The 18,326-nt window shown below is 41.2% G+C and overlaps 1 protein-coding gene across 1 annotated transcript in view; it reads right to left on the bottom strand.

The window, feature by feature from the left end:
* Positions 1-6,545, bottom strand: part of SLC17A6 (solute carrier family 17 member 6) — a 33,701-nt gene extending 27,156 nt beyond the window's left edge. Inside the window, exons 1-3 of the mRNA XM_032189423.1 lie at positions 5,813-6,545; positions 2,571-2,823; positions 1,760-1,878 (exon numbers count right to left, since the gene is read on the bottom strand). Coding sequence (XP_032045314.1) covers positions 1,760-1,878; positions 2,571-2,823; positions 5,813-5,898 — 458 coding nt within the window. The 5' untranslated portion in view covers positions 5,899-6,545. The remainder of the gene's footprint in view (positions 1-1,759; positions 1,879-2,570; positions 2,824-5,812) is intronic.
* Between the last annotated feature and the right edge of the window lie 11,781 nt (positions 6,546-18,326).

Here is an 18,326-nt window from a genome sequence, read left to right as displayed (position 1 = left end):
AGCCTATATACCCACTTCTATGACTTGTTCTGATGCAGACTTTCTTGGGAAAGGTATGGAAGGTATGGACACCAAGCTTTCCACCACATTTTAGGTGCCAGTTAACCCTCCAGTCATTCTGTTCATTTCAAGTTGAACAAGTAGATGTCAAAATCTGATTGTGGCATTCAGGAACTAACTTGGGGTTTGGCCTCCTCAGTGCTTATTCGAACCACAACCCATCTCTTCATTCTATGCCATTTTTTTATCTACAGACTAGATACAAATCACAGCCACTATCCATGTTTGACTATTTGCGGATACTGGCTGGCATGTCACAGGTAGTTCCATACTTAAATCTGTGGTTTACATGGTCATTTGCCTTTTGTGGGAAGTGTCTCTTAGGCTTCCACGGTGCTAATAATGAACCATTCATCTATGAAAGTTGCTGAGTTAAAGTACATCCAGGTTAACAACTGGAACTGGTCTGCATTCACTGGTGTAAATGTAAATGTTCATGAAGAGGAGAAAAGTTTGATTCACCTGTGCCAGGTCATGTGTTTATACTACCGAGTTTTCCTGGGGATGTCCAAGCCTTTGTCTTGCAAATCGTTGTAGTTAACATCACTTTACATCCGGACTGATGTAAATTAAGGACATTGCTAGGGCAAACGAGGACAGACTTTTGTTTCTCTGAGTAAAATCCTGCAGTTTTAAGCAAAACTCCTGTTAATCTTCAAGAGTTACAGACTGTGCAAAGATGCAAAAACGCTCAGAGGAGGAGCCCTCTAGCGAGCTGTTAATTGGTTTTTTTTTTTTTTTTTTTTTTTTTTTTTTTGCAATTACCTTTTACTTTTGCGAACCATTGTCAAAAAGCTGGCACTCGTAAACTGACAGACAGTGATCGCGCCAGTTTAATAAATGTTGTGTTCTGGTTGTGTTAGTGTTTTCCAAGTTCTGGAGGATCTGCCCATTAGTAAATGCTCATCATTGTTCATGTAGGCATCTGTCTAAAAGGTATTTACGTTTGAGAGTCTTTTGCCATAGCTCCCCTCTTTCGCCAGCAAATACAAGCCAGCTTTCTCCCCAGGCAATCTATCCTACCTTTGATGTTGCACACTCCTGAGAAGAGTTAAAGGTATATATTGCTGATTTTAGTATCCATTTGCACTTAGTTTGTAATTGTTTTGAAGAGTGGCACTAGGACCTTTGCTGTTTCTCCGAACGTGGAGCCTATGGCATTAAGTGTGGATGTGAAAGCCTCATGTGTCTTGAATACTCAGCGGATCTAATTAACAGGTAGAATCGCACCCTGGGTGCTTGAAAAATTGCCAGACACCATAGAAACGAGTCCTTAAGTCCCCGCACCATCTGCACTTTCCTTTCATTGTGTAGGTCTCATTGAAACATGTTTTTTGACCATTCGAAATTCATTTGCGTTAATGGAAAATTCCTGCCGATGCTTTTCCTTTTCATAGGAAAAAAAAATCATAAAATTCTTTCATTCGGTAATGGAAAAAAAAATAAATCTCTCAAGCTTTGAAGCAATAACGAACCTCCGGGCTTGCCTCTGAATGCGGGTCTTTGACTGGCGTCTCCACAACCTCCCCTGCCAACTTCTTTACCGGGAGAAGCAGCTCCGCGCTCCCCCCCGGCCCGCTCCGGCAGGTAGCTCAGAGGCGGGCGCCCCATGCCCGAACAGAGCACCCCGCCAGTCCGCCCCCCCCCGGCCTCCCTGCTCCTGCACAGCGCCTGCCATCGGGACGGGGCCGGCTGTTACCTGTTCGCTGCCAGTCGGGACGAGATATACCCGCCGGGGATTTGGGTGATTATGTATCCCCAGAAAAAAGAGCCGTGGATCATGCCGACTGTTTCGGGATCCCAATTGAACTTCGCTTTCTTCCAGCGCAAGGGACGGGGAGAGAAGGAGAGAAACAGCAGAGGGAGGCTGTCATCGGGCCGGGATAACGCGCGCACCCGCGGCAGCTTCGGCCCGGGATGCGACCCTCTCCCCACCGCAAACACTCCTCTTGCCCCCCAAATTCCCTGCGCTTCCTCCTGACCCCAAGCTCCCAGCGCCTCCTTCTGCCCCCCTTGCTCCGAGCCGCTTCAAAGCGAGCCTCGGCATTTGACGCCTTTTCCACGCAAATCCTTTCATCCCAGTGTTTTCAAACATTCCTGCACAACCTCCCCGGCTCCCTTACATCTGCTTGCGGTCGGTTGTTCGCTGTCCTCCTTCCCCCTCCCCTATAGTTATTTTACGAGATAGCTGCGCTTTTCGAGGTTGTGTGCGACAAGGGGAAAAAAAATCCGCCCGTAAATTGTACCGCAAAAGGGCTTTGGGCTGGGAACTGAAAGGGAAAAATAGGAACAGTCGGTAAAAAGCACTTCCCCTGCAGCAGCGGGATGCGAAGGGCGGCGGCGGGGCCGGGCAGAGCCGCGGGGGGGCCGGGGAGCGCCGCGGGGCCGGGCCCGAGGCGGGGGAAGCGCCCCGAGAGCGGCGGAGCCCGGCTCGGCTGCGCTCGAGTGCCTGACCTGGGGCTGGGAATTGTACCGAGAGGCCAGAGGAGTTACGAGGGAAGGGTTCCCACCTCTTTAATAATTTTTCCTCCTCGGTGTATGGTGCTGTTATTGACCATGTCCACGATGGCCACTCCCAAGTTACATCGGATCCCGAAGGAAATGCAGAATCCCAGTCCACTCATGATGGCAATGATGTACCTCCGGGGCAGCCCGAAGCAGGTACAGTCGCAGAGCGGGGCTTTCTTCTCGGGCACTTCCATGGGTTTCCCATCTTCCGTCAGCTCGATGGTGTCCCCAGGCTTCTGCCTCTTCTCTAGGACTCTGCCCGACACAAGAAGGGAAAGTCAAGCCCCGGCTCCAGCCCTGCCGCCCTGCCTGAATGCACGGCTACCTCGGGCAGCCGGAGGCTTAAGTTCACCGCTCCCCCCGCCCCTTTGGCTGGCTTTGGTTCGATTTGAGTGTTTACTCCTTGTTTTCCGTTCACCTTCAGCCGTTCTTCAGCTGTGACCTGTGGGAGTCACGATTAGTCATCCCCAGCTCCCCCCGCCGCCCCGCCGCAGAAACCCAGGGAGGAGCTCTAGCTGAGAATTGCTCATCTATCATTAAAGACTTCTGCTTAAATATGTAGGGCGCATTAAGAAGACATCATCTGTAACCACTGCAGAGGCGCCATGTTGGGTAGCCCAAGAGGCATAGGCTGGAAACTAAAGCAGTCTTCTGGAGAAGCTTTTATTCTCTCGTTGCTGTACTAGAAACACCAAGGGAAATGGGCTTGGTGTGCATTTTGTTTCTGGTCTCGGAACAAAAGAAATAGTAACAGAAGGGGTAGGGGAGGGCGATATTGCTACTTATTTTAGATTTGCAAAATGGCTGTCACATGCAGTGAAAGAAAACATGACTGTCTTTGGAGAACTGACATCTCCGGAGAAGTCTTTGCAAAAGATCGCATCTGCTCAGCGACACGTTGCGGGTGTGTGATCGCTGGGCAGGTTTCACCTTTCCCGCTCAGCTCTAACCTCGACCTCATCGCTCCCACTTCCTTGTTTTTACACGGAATCCTATCTCCGAGAAATCAATGTGCAGGAATCTGAAGGGAACCGGTTGTTTGCAGCCATTTCCGATCAACAGAAAAATACCGAGAGAAAAAATAATAATAATAATAAAAAAATTAAATAAACCACCAACCCTGTCATTCACGAAAGGTAACTTAGAACATTGCGCCTCTTCTTTGGTGGAAAAGCTTTAAAAACATTGTGTGGATAATACGAAAGATCGGGTTTATCAAGCAGGTACCCCGTGCTGAATCTCTTAGTCTTCTTTTGCAGTCACTGAGATGTTTAAAGGACAGAAACACTAACCACTTCCATCCCAGCTCCATCCTCTTGAGGAGAGAGTACGTGATCATTTCCCGACACTCGGCACTCCCCTGGCACTGCCCTAACCCCGCTTTAAGAAGTGTTTTCTCACCTCAGAGGTTCTCCTCAGAGGAGCTTCTTTTTGAGGTTAACTTATCCGGCTAATGGGGCAGCAAGAATTAGCAGAATCAGGCTCAAAAGGTTCTCTGTGTTTTGGAGCAAATGCAGAGATTTTCGCTAATAGCTACTCATGTGTTTTGGAGCAAATGCAGAGATTTTCGCTAATAGCTACTCATTTGAAATCCTGACGATTTTCTCTTTGCTGGGAGAATTATTTCCATGCTTTAAGACCGCATCTTATTTTTACTGTCTTAAAGTTGTAAATAAAATGCAGCACAGTGCTTTTAAGTTAAAAAATTCGTTTGTGTGAATAAGGAATGATGTAAAAGTATCTTTCTCACCGAAAGGACTTATCTGCGGCAAGACGCTAAGGTGTAAGGGACGTGAAAGCTATTTTAATTTTCAGAATAGGAAAAAAAAATAGTTCAGTCCTGTGCCTTGAAAAAAAAAATAGCAAATGGTGTATTTATTTATTAACGGGGTAGTTCAAACGGAATTTTGCTGCAAAATACAAATCCTTTTTCCATTATTCACTGTACGATATAAAAACAGTACTCATGTTCGTTTGCTTCATTTATATTTTGTACAGTCTTTTAGGGGGGAAAAAAAAGTTTGTTTCCTTAATGATATTTTTAATCAGCTTCTCTGATTACCTGTTATTCCTTTTTGTTTTTTTTTTTTTTTTGATTACTGAAGATGGTTTAAATAGGATGATGACATGTAGGGTTTTCACTATGTTGTTTTTGGGTTTAGTTGTTCTTTCGGCTTTTCAAAATTGTACCTTTCCTGCTAAAATGAAAATTTTAATTTTGTCTTATCACTTTGCTGATATTTTCCCTTCCCTGAAAATGGCAGCAGAAGTTGTGACTCATGCTGTGGGCCAGCCTTGTGCTTGTGCCCAATACTGCCGCATAGGTATGGAAAAAAGACTTTTACGTGACCTACAATAGGCAGATAAATCCGCAGTTAGCTTTAATCTGTAATTTGAGAAAACTTTGGGGTAATTTCTGGCACAGGTGGCGATCGAAAATATATTGGGTTTTCACAGGCTATTCTCAAACGTCCTGGAGGTCACTGAAGTCACTAGATTGGATGGGGTACGATGTGTCAACTTTAGTACATACCCCTTTTAGGGATGCGCGGATTTGTGTCTGTTTATCTGTGTATACAGACCTTAAAGATGGTAGAAACGTGTACACACAGAAACACACTGTGATGTTTATGAGTTTAGCAATTGCAGTTGTGCATTACTTGTAAGACAAGTGGATGCTTCTCAATGCAGATGGATAAATAATTAAACACATCCATCTATATGTTTCAGCTTCAGAAGAAAAAAAAAATCGTTCGGGTATCAATTATTTATACATCTCCGTGTTTATCTTCCTCTGACGACAAATTACACAAGGGACAAGACTAATCGAAACTCAGAAAGATTATTATTATTATTTTTTAATGATTCGTAAGGGCAGCGATAGAGATCCTGCGACTACATTGCAAAATTAACACAAAACAAAAATACGGGGAGCTGCTGTCTGCTGATTATGATTTGAAATAGGGTCCTGTTTTTGTGCGAGAAAGATGGGGTAATCCTTGGCTACATATTTACTGACACCATCTACGAATCAGATAGACAAGTTACGAGGGTGCCATATTGAGAAGCTTCAGCACTAGTTTCCAGGATCCAGATTATATCAGCGCTATCTAAACAGCTCCCAGCCCCTCCGCCACTAACCTCCCCAAAGCATACCTCTTCGTCCTCCTTCAGCAGCTGACGGTTAAGAAAAGCTTCCGATTATTTCTAGCAAATAAGCTCCTATAATAGATCTCAGTCTTACCTGTAGAGTTGACCAAGCGATTTTCCAGCAAAATTCTTCAATCCCTCCTTGCCAGGGGTCAAAATCCTTTGTTTTACCGACTCCATTCCTGCAGGGGTGCTCGCTGGATTCTGCTCTGCTCTGGATAGGGCACCGCTACGAGCAACGGTGGTTCATATTGGTTTAATCTCGTAACTTTCCCCCCCTCATGAAATGGCTATCAGTGCACCTCCGGGTAAAGGGAGAGGGAGAGAAAGCGTGCGCGCGTGTGTGAGAGAGAGAGGGAGAGGGAGAGACGGCGTGCGGAGCCGGGGGGGGAGAGGGCGAGGGCGAGGGAGCGCGCGTGTGTGCGGCAGCGAGCGGGAGGCTGAGAGCGCCGCAGGCAGCTCCTGGCTCTCCCGGCAGCGCGGAGTTGCGAGGCACGGTCAGAAAGTCTCCTCGGCCCCGCGGGCTTCAGAGGTGGCGGGCTCGCGGCGTGCCATGCCCGGCTGGGAGGGGACGGAGCCCCCCTCGCGGGAGCGTTTCCAAGAAATCTCCGTTTGACGCTGGCGTTTTCCCCGGCTGTAAAGCCAGAGGGGGAGGGGTGCTGTTGGCCGCGGTAGGCAGGCAGGCAGCCCGAAATTCCCCCTTGGCTACAGCCGCCGGAGGGCGCGGAGCGCCGGCCCGTGCGCTGCTCCCGCCCCACCGCCCACCCGCGGGTCGCGCCCCGAGGCGGCGGCGGCCGAGAGGCACCCCCAGGGCGCTGCGCCCCGTCCTTCACCACGGACAGCGCCTTCAGCACCGCAGACAGCGCCCGGCAGCACCGCGGACAGCGCCGCGCCCCTTCAGCACCGCGGACAGCACCGCGCCCACTCCGCGCCCCCGCCTCCGCCCGCCCCCCGAGCACGGGGGGCCCCGGACGGGCCTCGTGGGGACCCCCCCTTCGCCCCGGGACTTGGGGTGAGACAGGGCGAGCATCGCTGTTCCACCGAGCGTGTGAAGGACATGGCCTTCGTGCAGTCCTCCACGCTTCTGGGGAGCAGGGCGTTAGCTGCAAGTAGTATTGCTCTTGCTATAAATGGGTAACGTCCATTTGGAAGGTGTATTTATCTCTATATCCATATTCGCTTGTGCAGCTTATTTTATATCACATTAGGCATTCCATAGTGGCCACTTTCTCTTAAGCACGTACTATTTTCATATCTTTTGTATCCTCTGCATTTCTGCGTTGGAATAGGCCAATACAACATCTAGACTTGATATGTGGTATTTTCAGCACTGGTGTGAGTGTGGCATATTCTGACAACACAGTTTTCTTTCCAGAATCTAACAGTAATTTTCTGACTTTAATCATTTTACACTAGATTGTAGAAGCAAAGCAGATTATTTCTTTCTAACTCATATATGTTATATTTCATACTAATCTTAAGGTTTCGGTACATTTGTAAATTACAAAAAAAAAAAAAAAAAAAAAAAAAAAGTTTAACTTGTGTTCTAAACATTTTTTTTTTTTCCTAAAATTATTAAGCTCCTTCACTTGCCTAAATTTGACAAATTGTAAACAACATATTTTCAAAGTAAGACTCCCCGAGGAAAATGTGTGTTGTAGCTGCAGTATCCTAAAAGCAACTGCTCTTTGGATTTATATAAATATTTTTTTCTAATGTTGCCCTCTGGTGGAGGGTTAATGAAATTTTACAGCAGCAAAGCACGTTTATACATAAAAGGCCAATTATTTTAATACTGAAATTTCCATAATGACTAATCTCTGTAGAATTTCAGCATTTCAGAGTTGTAAAAGAACCACAAAATAATACAGTAGCAAATATCTTAAAAATATATGTAATTGAAAAGCTGCTAATTAGCATCATAACATAGCGCTGTTTTCTACATCATGGTAGTTACTGAATGTGGTTTTCAGCATAGTTTTCTGTATGGAATCGTTATTACCATTGCACTGCTGAAAGGATTTTTTTTTCCCAGTACATGCAAACCTAGACAGTTACATAAGCAAGTCTTCCCAGTGTTTTGTGGCTCCAGTGTGCCATTGCAGATGCTCAAAGGAAACCTGTGTACATTAGTAGGGGTGAGACGGGTTTGGATTCCATAATGCAAGCCTTTCAGAAAACTACTGAGCACTTTTTTTTTCAGCTGGAATTTGAGATCGTAAAGTCTGCAGAGCAAGGGTGTTTCATTTCTTTACACGCTACATACAAGAAAGAGCTCTGGCTCTCCTTTAGAAAGCTCAGCTCTGACATTGGTGCCATGGCTCAATGTAGCAGCAGTAATTATTATTAAAATAATAACATTTAATAGGTAAATTATGACTGATCTGGAAAAGAGAAATAATCTGTCATATCAAATGCAAATGGGTTTAAAGGCCGGATAAAACATTCCTGTTTATAGACACTTAATGGAGGAGAATGAGTCTTTACTTGTATGAAACATGCAGAATAGCAAATAACCTTGGGATAGTAAAATGCTGTTGTGAATAGGCTGCTGCTATAGCCATTTGAAGCAGGAATTTTATGACTATTACATACTATATCCAGATATTACTGAGTCACATCCTGATCCAAGTCAGCTGTTCTGGTTTCAGATCAGGACTAATGAGAAAAGTAGAAAGTGAATGTCAGTAGTGTTGTAGAAGATGTGCAGATGTCAACTTTTTAATCATTATTTATTAGTTATTTAATTTTGGTAGAATAAGCTATTTCTAGATGAAACAATGCATAACAATACATGTTATCAATATTGTTAGCAATAATTATTTCTATAATGAATACCTGTCACATACACAATCCTCTCACAAAAGGCCGAAATCAAACTCAATTGAAATCATTGTGAGTTCTTTCCACTGGCATCAGGGGCAGGTAAAATGGAAGAAGATTCATCATGCAGAAAATTCTAGTCTGGCTGTCACTGCTAAATGGTCACCAATTACCCAGAAGCAAAGAAATTCAGTCAAAAGCCACCCAGTAAAAAAACACACTTTCCTGAGAAAGCACTAAGACTGTCTGTGGGATATTCATATAATGTAATGTAATTAATATAATATAATATAATATAATATAATATAATATAATAAGGTATGATGTAATAAATATAACAAATATAATATAATATAAAGTAGATCCAGCAGAATGCTGCAGATGCCTTTAGTTTTTCACATGGGGCAGAAAGCTGATTGTTTAATCGTGAAATCTTGTAATTAGATAAAATTCTATTTGATAAGATTTTCTTTTTCTTTTGCTTGTCTGAGGGCCAAAGGACTGAGTCGTTACCTGCCCCTTTGTTTCTAGAAATAGTCCCTTTATACAAGTTTCTGACTGGGTTATTTCAACAAATTAAGCAAAAAGAGATGAAAAATTATAACTGTGGTTGTTTGCTCAGTTTTTTATATTACCCCATATCTAATCTCATTTTTTTTCTATAATAACCCTCTGAATAGGTTCTAAATATAGCATAATCCATTTAGAAGACTACAAAATCTACACACCAATATACATTTCTCTTCCCTAAGATTTAGTTTTGCTGAAGCAAACTACACCCAAAGCTAAAATTTTCATCAGTTATACATTCCGGTAATTTAAAAATGCAATTTTCAATTCCATTTTTGACCTTACCTTTGCTGCTGATACACTATGGTATGAATTTTCTCTTTCCTAGGTGTCAGACACACAGAGGTTCCAAATGTATATGTATTTTGTGATCCATTTTTTAAAAATAATCATATGCTTATCACTTTAAACTCTTATGATTACACACATTCAAGCTAAGAGATTTTGTTTTCCCTATCAACTAAAAGGCAACACAGTACTGTTCTTATTGATATAGTCTTGACTTTGGAAATAAATTATGATTGAGAAATCTTAGTTATGCCGTTAAATGTATGTCTGTAATGTTAAGTCGCTTGGGACTGAGGTAGCATAAATATGCCTCAAAAGTCATGATTTAACTCCTGCTTCTGCTTATGACAGTTATCCATTGAATCTGATGGAATTTGATGTCACCTTCAAATAAATTTCTTACTTTCTTTGGGACCATGGAACTACAAAAGCCCAAAGCAATGCCAAAATAATGATCTTGCTTGTCAGGCCACAAGGAACAGCTTCTTCGTTTGTTGGTGGTGGTTTCTTCTTTTTTTTTTTTTTTTCTTTTCCCCATAAACAATTTTTACATAAACTATTCATTGAAAATAAATATTCAGTCAAGATATTCATTGTTTTAAGCATATAAAATATTAGTGTTAACTCTAATGGCAATACCTACATTTCACATAATCCAGGGTGTGTTAGGCTCTTGTGTAGCAAGAGCAGCTTTCATTGTCATATTGAGGCTTTTGCTTCAGCCCTCTAGTGGTAAAAACCTCTAAAGCACTGGGTGATATTAAGTTCTCATGTATAACTATTCCATGGTAGGAAAATTTTCGGTTACTTTACATCAAGATTTATTTATTTCCTCTCTTCTCCTATTCCTGTTTAAAACCTCATTTGTTTTTTAATATAACAACTAGATTTGAAATAAAAAATCTAGTAAGCTTTCATCTGATAGTAAATCCCCTTTAAATTGCCAAAGCAATGGTATTGGTATTATTTTTTTAACGTTTATTTATTTATTTATTTATTTTTCATACGTCTGTGGAGAAATTTGACAGTGTAGGATATAATTAATCTTAAAAGTAGATGTAGATGCTTATCTTTTTACCAGACATTATAGGAACATCTGTTCCTTTGAATTCCTGTACTGCTCCATGAGTTAAATGCAAAGGATCCCTAAGGACATCAAGCCATCTGTCATGTTACGCAGACAGAAAGGCACCTACCTCGGGGGGTGAAACGGAGTAACAATTCTCTCAGTACTCAGGAAAGCTATGCAACACTTGGTGAGTGGGATGCAATTACCCACAATGAAACCAAGCCAAGCATTGAAGCATATTATCCTATCTTTTATTAATATGATGCTTAACGATCTTTTATATCATTAATCTATCATTATTTTATTGTTCCGTCTTGTCCACCATTAGACTGTTTAACAGCATAGGCAAGGCTTTTACACAGAAGTTATAGTCAGGTCTGTTTTCATTATTTTAAAACCTTGGGGCAAATGTACAAACTGAAGAATGGATTATGGGGCCTTTTATTGCTAGAATTAGAAAATCAGAACCATCTTTTCTAAGGCTGCAGTAGTCCTCTCTTTTCTGTTGACATGTCTCTTAGCATTATTTTAAAACATATTAAGAGAACTTTTGTGGAGGAATTGCTGTTGATTCAGATCACAAGGTACGCAAATGTGAACAGGGCTCAAATCTATTATAGACAGTCATTCAATAGGCTAACCATTTAAAGAGATACCAAAGGAACTTCACATACATCATTTGATCAGGAAACTATTCCTGGTGGAAGAACAGACAAAATTAAATAAATAAATAAATAAATAAATAAATGAAACAGCTCTTAGAGATATTTGTAAAAGAGTTGTGTTTAGTATAACGGGGAACTGACATCTGAGTTTGTGGGCTGACTCATGGACTATAGTGCTGGGTCTGGGACTGATCTCACTGCCTGAATTTGCCAGTCAGTTTTTCCATGCCTCAATTTCTTGCATGTGAAGGATGGTGAACAATCCTTCTTTGGGACAAATATTGATTTATCCATAGACTTAATTAAATCAATGTATATGAAATGCTGCATGAGAAAAATGTATGGAATTTCTATTACATGTAAAGATATTTGTCCATGGAGAAACTCATATGTAAAACTGTAATTAGTAAACTACATCCACAAAGCATAATTTGCTGGTGATACAGACAAGCAACATATTTCATCATCACCACTAGGCTGTGCCAGAACAAGTTCCAGTGATCTAAGGGCACTTGTGTATTTTCAGCTGCTATGTCATCGCTCTTCTATGTAAAAGGATATTGAAACAGTGCATAACTGTAGCAATAATAATAATAATAAGGAGGAAGCATATGTTTTTAGTTTATATTTGGGGTCAGTGGAGTCTTGTGGAAAGGTACCAGTGATTCTCTTGCCTTCTCAGGAACCAGGTTTTTCACAGAGAGCAACTTCCATTTGTCCTGTATTTCCTTCTTGTTTCATTTCATGACAAGCTGACAACCATCACGTGAGTTCAAGACTGAATGTGATCATATTTCATCTCTTTAGTTCCTGTGGAATCAGCCCCATATAGTCATCTCTAATCTGTATCCAAAATAGGTAAATTAAGGAATCTGATGGGGTTCTTATATCTTATATTCACATCTGCATTAAATCACACTAATCCAAGATAGCAATGCCAGCATATCCTCAAGTAACTAGTATTTTCGTCAAAGAACTCTCATAATTTTATTTAGAATATAAAATCAAATATGAACATCAGAGTGAATATGTCCAATTTTCTGAGGTTCCATTTACCTGTCTTCAGCAATCCTAGCTTTCTCCTACTTCCTCCTCACAGCAGGACCTATTCAGGACATATGTGAACTCCAGTCCTCCCCTGCATGTTCCCTAATGCTTTCCTGTCAGCATCCTTAGTTCCTGTAATGTCACCGGCATGCCCTTTCCTCTCCCTTATTGTGTTTCATTTATTCTCCTATACAAAAATGCTTTGGGTAAAATATTTTTCTGGAACTTGTAGGAAACTCTTAACTCTGAGGCTTCAATGTTTCTGGCCTATTTGACTGAAGTAGGTTCAAAGTGTTGACAAAGGGAAACTGACATAGTGAATTGTGCAAGCCTCATTTCATTAGAAAGCTAAACTGAAACAACATGCTCTTGATGTTGTTGCTTTTGTTGATCTCAGGTCTCAGTAAGAGTGGAAGGTGTCCTTGATAATACTTTTGAGAAACAGATCCTTTGCTTTGTATAAATCACAAAGGTCTCACCTGTTTTATACAATAAATATTTTAAAAGATAAATACTAGATACCTTCTTAGGACAATATGCCTATGCATCTGAAAGCATAAAAGTCTAAGTGTCCTTCTTCTTACCACAAGATAAAAAGGAAAACCAAAGATTGTAAAAACTGTTGAGGTAATGTGAGCACAGAGAGGCTATTCCTGTTGCTGTGTTGAGTACCTAAGATGTTTCTCCTCCCTCCAAAACATTAGAGCAGTACATAATTCAAGATGACAGGAAAACCTGTGCTTTATTTTAGGGCACTGCTAATGAGCTCAATGGTGATTACACTATGTTCCACGGGATGAGGGGAAGATCAGTGTATCACATAGCTAGCTTTATGCCAAAGCACTCTACCAATCCATTTCAAAACATCTGTGATCTCTAAATGTAACTAAAATATCAACTTCTCAATTCAGATCCCTTTTCTAAATGTCAGAGGGAACACCTTCAAGTTTAGACTTCATATGCATTTCATTTCATTTCATTTCATTTCATTTTATAATCTGTCATTTCAGTGTAAATATTTCATGTCTTTTTTTTTCTTATTGTTTGTTATAAATAAGTCATCACACATCTGATGGATTAACTACTTGATGCCACTGGAGGAAGCTGCAGCTCCAAGTGTGCTGCATAATGCCATGGGGTGATTCTAGCTTTGACAGCTATATTACAGTGGCATAGCTCTGGCAGGAGGAGGCTCTACAGGTGTAAGTTGAAATGAGCGTTGTTCTTCTGGACCCTTATTTTACATCTTACTTTACATATATATAAACCTTCTGCCCTTTGCAGGCCCAAGATTTGCTTATCCGTCTCTTAAATTGGCATTTTAATTCTGAAAGCCATAACACACTTCTCTGCCATTTGGTTTTCAGCCCAGCAGTCCACACCTCAGCAGCAGACACATATGGGTCTATCACCATGGACTTTTGCTGCATCACATTTGATTTTTACAACTCATGTTCTGTAGCTGAGGAACTTCCTGGCTACTCCTGTGATAAAGACTTTCTGTCTGCTTCCACCATCCAATGAGCAGTTTTTAAATGCCCTATTTTTTCACAGCTGTAGAAGTGATCAGTTTTACCATTAATGCTGCCTCTGCATGCTATGGTGTATTAGCAATTGATCCCACTCTGTTTGTCAAAGCCAATACTGGAGTGTGGATAGAAAGATCTTATGAGACAGTGCTAGCTATTTTGTTTTAGTGCTACAGATACTTCTCAATACATTAGAAAATAACAATTTAAAGGAGAAAAGAGACAAATATCAAAGTCTCTGCTTGGGCTATACCCCTCCATAAGTCAGCAGGAGGCATGTCTCTGTGGAGTATCAAAAAGGGAATTCAGGATTAGGCTTTCTGCTTGGAACTAACTTTAAAGTGCATGTTGCATTTTACCAGCAGGCTATCTTTAGCTAAGCCCCCCAGACAGTTTCACATCCTCTACAGTCTCCTTGCAGAAGTGATGCTAGTTCCTCAAAAGTCCTCTCACCATTTGGTTGTTCTAAAAGCCCTGCAGAGGAATACGTATTTCTTAGACACTAAGCCTGCTTTACTAATGAAAAATGTGCATTACGCTACAGCCAAGCAAAGATCAAGACTGAGTTGTGTATAAATATGAAAGAATATGAGCACAGTTCTATTGCTGTTTGCCAGATGTCCTGAGATCACACCCTGGGGGTTGCAGCTAGGTAATTAATTTCTGCAACACATAACTTGTTAAATTTAGCTGTTTGTTTTCATGTTCTCTCTCACTTAATATTTTCCTTCAGTTCCAAACTGTAGGTCTTGCTTTATATAAAAACTCCAATAAAATAACCAGGGTTATTTCCAGAAAAAAAAAAAAAAAAAATAAAAATAAATAAATAAATAAAAATCTAAATTCACTTGCACTGATCTGAATCATGGCATGTGTTTTCTACACAGATTAATTTTTTCCCTTTATCATGATAGACTTCTAACTCTTTTGGTAAGGAAGGTGTAAGCTGTACAGAACTGGAGGCTCTATCTATTATGTCTGTCTTTCTGTATTTGCCAATGAAAGGGACTGGACAGTCAGCAGTACTATGCTCAGGACAATGCTTCTCCCACCCCACTTCCCCACCATCTGCAGGTCCAATGCAAAAAGTCACCTTTAGGACTAGATTTGACCAGGTTTTGTGTACCTTCAGTCTTCAGCTTCTCTATTGCAGATTCAGCTTCCCAGACTGGAATCAGGAGTAGCAGGTGGAGTAGTTAATGATTTCCTTTGTGTAGAATGCTGGTGGTTTAATTTTAGTTTGTTTTTGTTTTGTTTTATGCATTTATTTATTTTGGAGTGATGTATACATCCATTCAAAGTTAGTCTGGGACTGCCAATTCATTCACACCTATATCTTGGTATGTATTCCTTTCTTTTTCAATGTTTTCTGAAGGGCTGAATGCATCAGAATCATTACAGTGTCTACCTTTTGTGGCCTACGGAATGACAGGGTTCATGGTTTTTGGACTTTCTATTATAAATAATAATGTAATAATCAAAGATCTAGAATAACTACGGATCCCCAAACTGAATGGCTGGGAAAGGATTAGTCTCTAAAAATCCATTCTGTCAGTCACATCTTTTTCTCTTCCACATTTCCATGTGCTGCGAGGCCCCATGGCTCATGGAAACACCTTTCCCTGGAGGTGCTTATCTTTAATAAAAATCTCCAGTGAGTTGAATCAGTCTCACATTACTGCGTCACTCTCGGCCAATTGAGCTGGTCTGCTCGCACAGACAAGTTTTCTTGGCAAGCTGCCACCTTCTTTCCATTTATGACAAGCATATTAATCACCCTCTGAATGGTGCGTGCTTCATCATCAGTGCACATCATAAATCACTGAGAGGTACTTTTGCATCTGGTTAACATTACACCTAAGGACTTCATGCAGCACATTGCTGTCCCAGTCTACACGGGCATCTTTCCTTCACTCATGTCTTGTACCTTGACTAGTGTTTTCCAAAAGGCTTCATAAATCGATTACTTGTCTTTCAAAAGCTGCCCTATACTCTGCAGCACTTTTAATAGACTTCAAAATGATCCTCATTAATCTGGCTTCACTAAAAGGTTGGGTGACCAGTTATACAGCCTGAAGGAAATGGGAAAATATGACTAGTGAGGGAAAGAGAGAGCAGGATTCTCTCTAGAGCCCATGTGGGGTACAGAGAAGGTCAGACTGTGTAAAAAAAGAGCCCAGGTTTCTCTACTAAAACTTACTTTCAAGGAACATGATCTTAAATACAGTAGGACTTTCTCACAAGTTCTAGCATTTTTGCAGGAAATCTCTACAATGACGCAAGTTCTGGAATTGCTTTCCCACACCACAGGCAGGTTATCAGCCTGAAAACATACTATGACTAGGCCTGTTGTGGGGGGCAAAGCGGGTGTCTGTGTCACATACATTTCCTCTTTTTCCAAAATGCTCTATGCCTCATTTTCCCATCTAGTTCCCATTTCCCTGTAGTAGGAAATTCTTCTCCAAGCTTTTTATTAATTTAGACCTCTTTATTTTGCCAAAGACCAGAGGGACATAAATAGAAAAAGATCACATTCAAAATTGAAATAATTATGAACTTTTGATCATGTTGCTAAACATTTAGGCCTATTCTGATACTTGTAACAAATACTTAAACAAAGTTTAACTTCAGCAGTTTTCCTGTGATTCACTACTCCAAGAGGAATCAGGTTCAGAAATTCTTTGTTCCCTGTGCATCAAGAGGGAGGACTGAGTAAACTAAGCATGCGTGACCTGAGTGTTGGAACTGGCAACTCAGTCTTGCAGAACAAGACGGAAGATTGAGAATCTCAAGAAGCAGAAAACTTGTTGCCTTTGATGATATTAAAATAGTGAAAACTTCTGTTATTATTTTTTTTTAAATATTCCCCAAGGCACACTTAATCATGCATAAAGAAAATCTTATATGATTTAAAGCTTTTTTTAGTTTAAAAACTGTCAACATAGATTTTTTTTTTTTTTTTTGAAATATTCTATCTTAGAAAAATAGGGTAAAAAATCTGGAAAGAAAGCCAAAGGAATCATTTCAGTTGTCAAAAATGGGGGTTCAAAATGTTCTAATTCATTTCACTGTCGTTTTTAATAGTACATGTGATGTTTGAAAGAAGCAACAGAAACAAATGAATACATCTTGATGAAGAAATCAGTTGAGAGTCTTCAAAAGAAAACTGTGAAAGCATGGGATTTTTCAAGGGCTTAGTTTTTCTGCTAGCTCTGTTCATTGCCTACTTCACAGTATTCAACATTAAAGAATATTCAGGGTTGGAGATGGACAGTTTTATCACCTGCAGTCATTTTATGTGATCCTTGGGATTGCCTGAATCAATAGACTTTAGAATATAAGCGTTGGTGTCAGTTTCTGGTGTAATCCCATCTCGAAAGGCAATCAGGTTTTGCCGTTGATTTCAATGGCACAAAAGTTTTCATCTCTTCAGCTAATGCTGCAGGAGGATGGAGATGTAATGAATATACATACGTCCTTAGTATCTGGCTTTTCTGAATTGTGCTTTTCCAAAAAGAGGAGGCCGCTCTGATGGCAAGCTGTTCTCCAAAATGCCCCCCAGCCAAGAAGCAGAAGAAAGGATTGATGCAAGCATTGAGGCTGTGCACTGCCATCCTGGGAAAACATCCACCCCCTCGGTGGATGCCAACGTGCTCTCGAAAGGAAGCAAGTCTTTCTGCACAAGTGTTAAAGGAAATAAGGAAATAAAGACAAAAACAATCAGAGAGGAGAACCTAAGCCTGGTGAGTTTTTTCCTCTTAAGAAAAGGAAAGGAGGGCTCCATTTGTCAGCGTACTGATGCTGCTGCAGTTAACATGCAGTTAACAGTAGCAAAGAGCAGTAGGCAGCCAGAAACTGCGCAGGAAAGGAGGAGTGTGAGAGAGGCGAAGCTGGAAACTGCATAGATGGAGCAAATATTTCTGCTGTTTGGAGATGTCTGAGCAACTGGTGCACTGATCGGCACGGCTAGCCATTGTCCATATGGAGAGGCAAACCCCATGGAGACGAGTCCTGTGAACAGTATCCAAGGTGGCATCTGCATTTCAACAAAATCTGTCTCTTTTTCTGTCCAAATGCAGAGACATAAAGCACGCTGATTCCACTTCACCTGACAGAAGTCTGCTCTCTGCATTGCAGCTAGCATGAGCATGCCATGGCTGGTTGTATCTGTATTGCTAGTTTTGAGAACAGACTTCTGGTAGGCCTGTCTTCATTTCTGTTAGGTGTTTGACATTTCACTGGCAAATCACGATGGTCTGATCAAAGGCATTAAAATCAACAGAAAAACTCCTGTCTATGTCTTTGGATTGGCCTTGCCTTTGGATTGGTCCTGCCAGAGAAACGCTGGGACCACTTCAGCACTCTAAAAAAGTAACACAGAATGTTTTCTTTGAAGACATTGATCCTGTAGCATTTGCTTTTCCTGTGCTAAATAATGTCAACCCTTTTCCAGGTTACAGGCTTAATTATAAAGCTTCTGAATGACTGAGAATTTTGTGCATTTGTGCACAAATAACTGGCATTTATTTTGGAGTTAAGAAACTCACCATGATAACCTTCTAGGAAGTTGTAATTGTTCCTTCCACAAATGAAACTGAGAGTACCTAGCTCAGCATT

Source organism: Aythya fuligula, chromosome 5, assembly GCF_009819795.1.
Source record: "Aythya fuligula isolate bAytFul2 chromosome 5, bAytFul2.pri, whole genome shotgun sequence".
Taxonomy (NCBI): Eukaryota; Metazoa; Chordata; class Aves; order Anseriformes; family Anatidae; genus Aythya; species Aythya fuligula.
The sequence above is the reverse complement of the archived record's forward strand: the minus strand, read 5'-3'. Positions and strand labels throughout refer to the sequence as shown.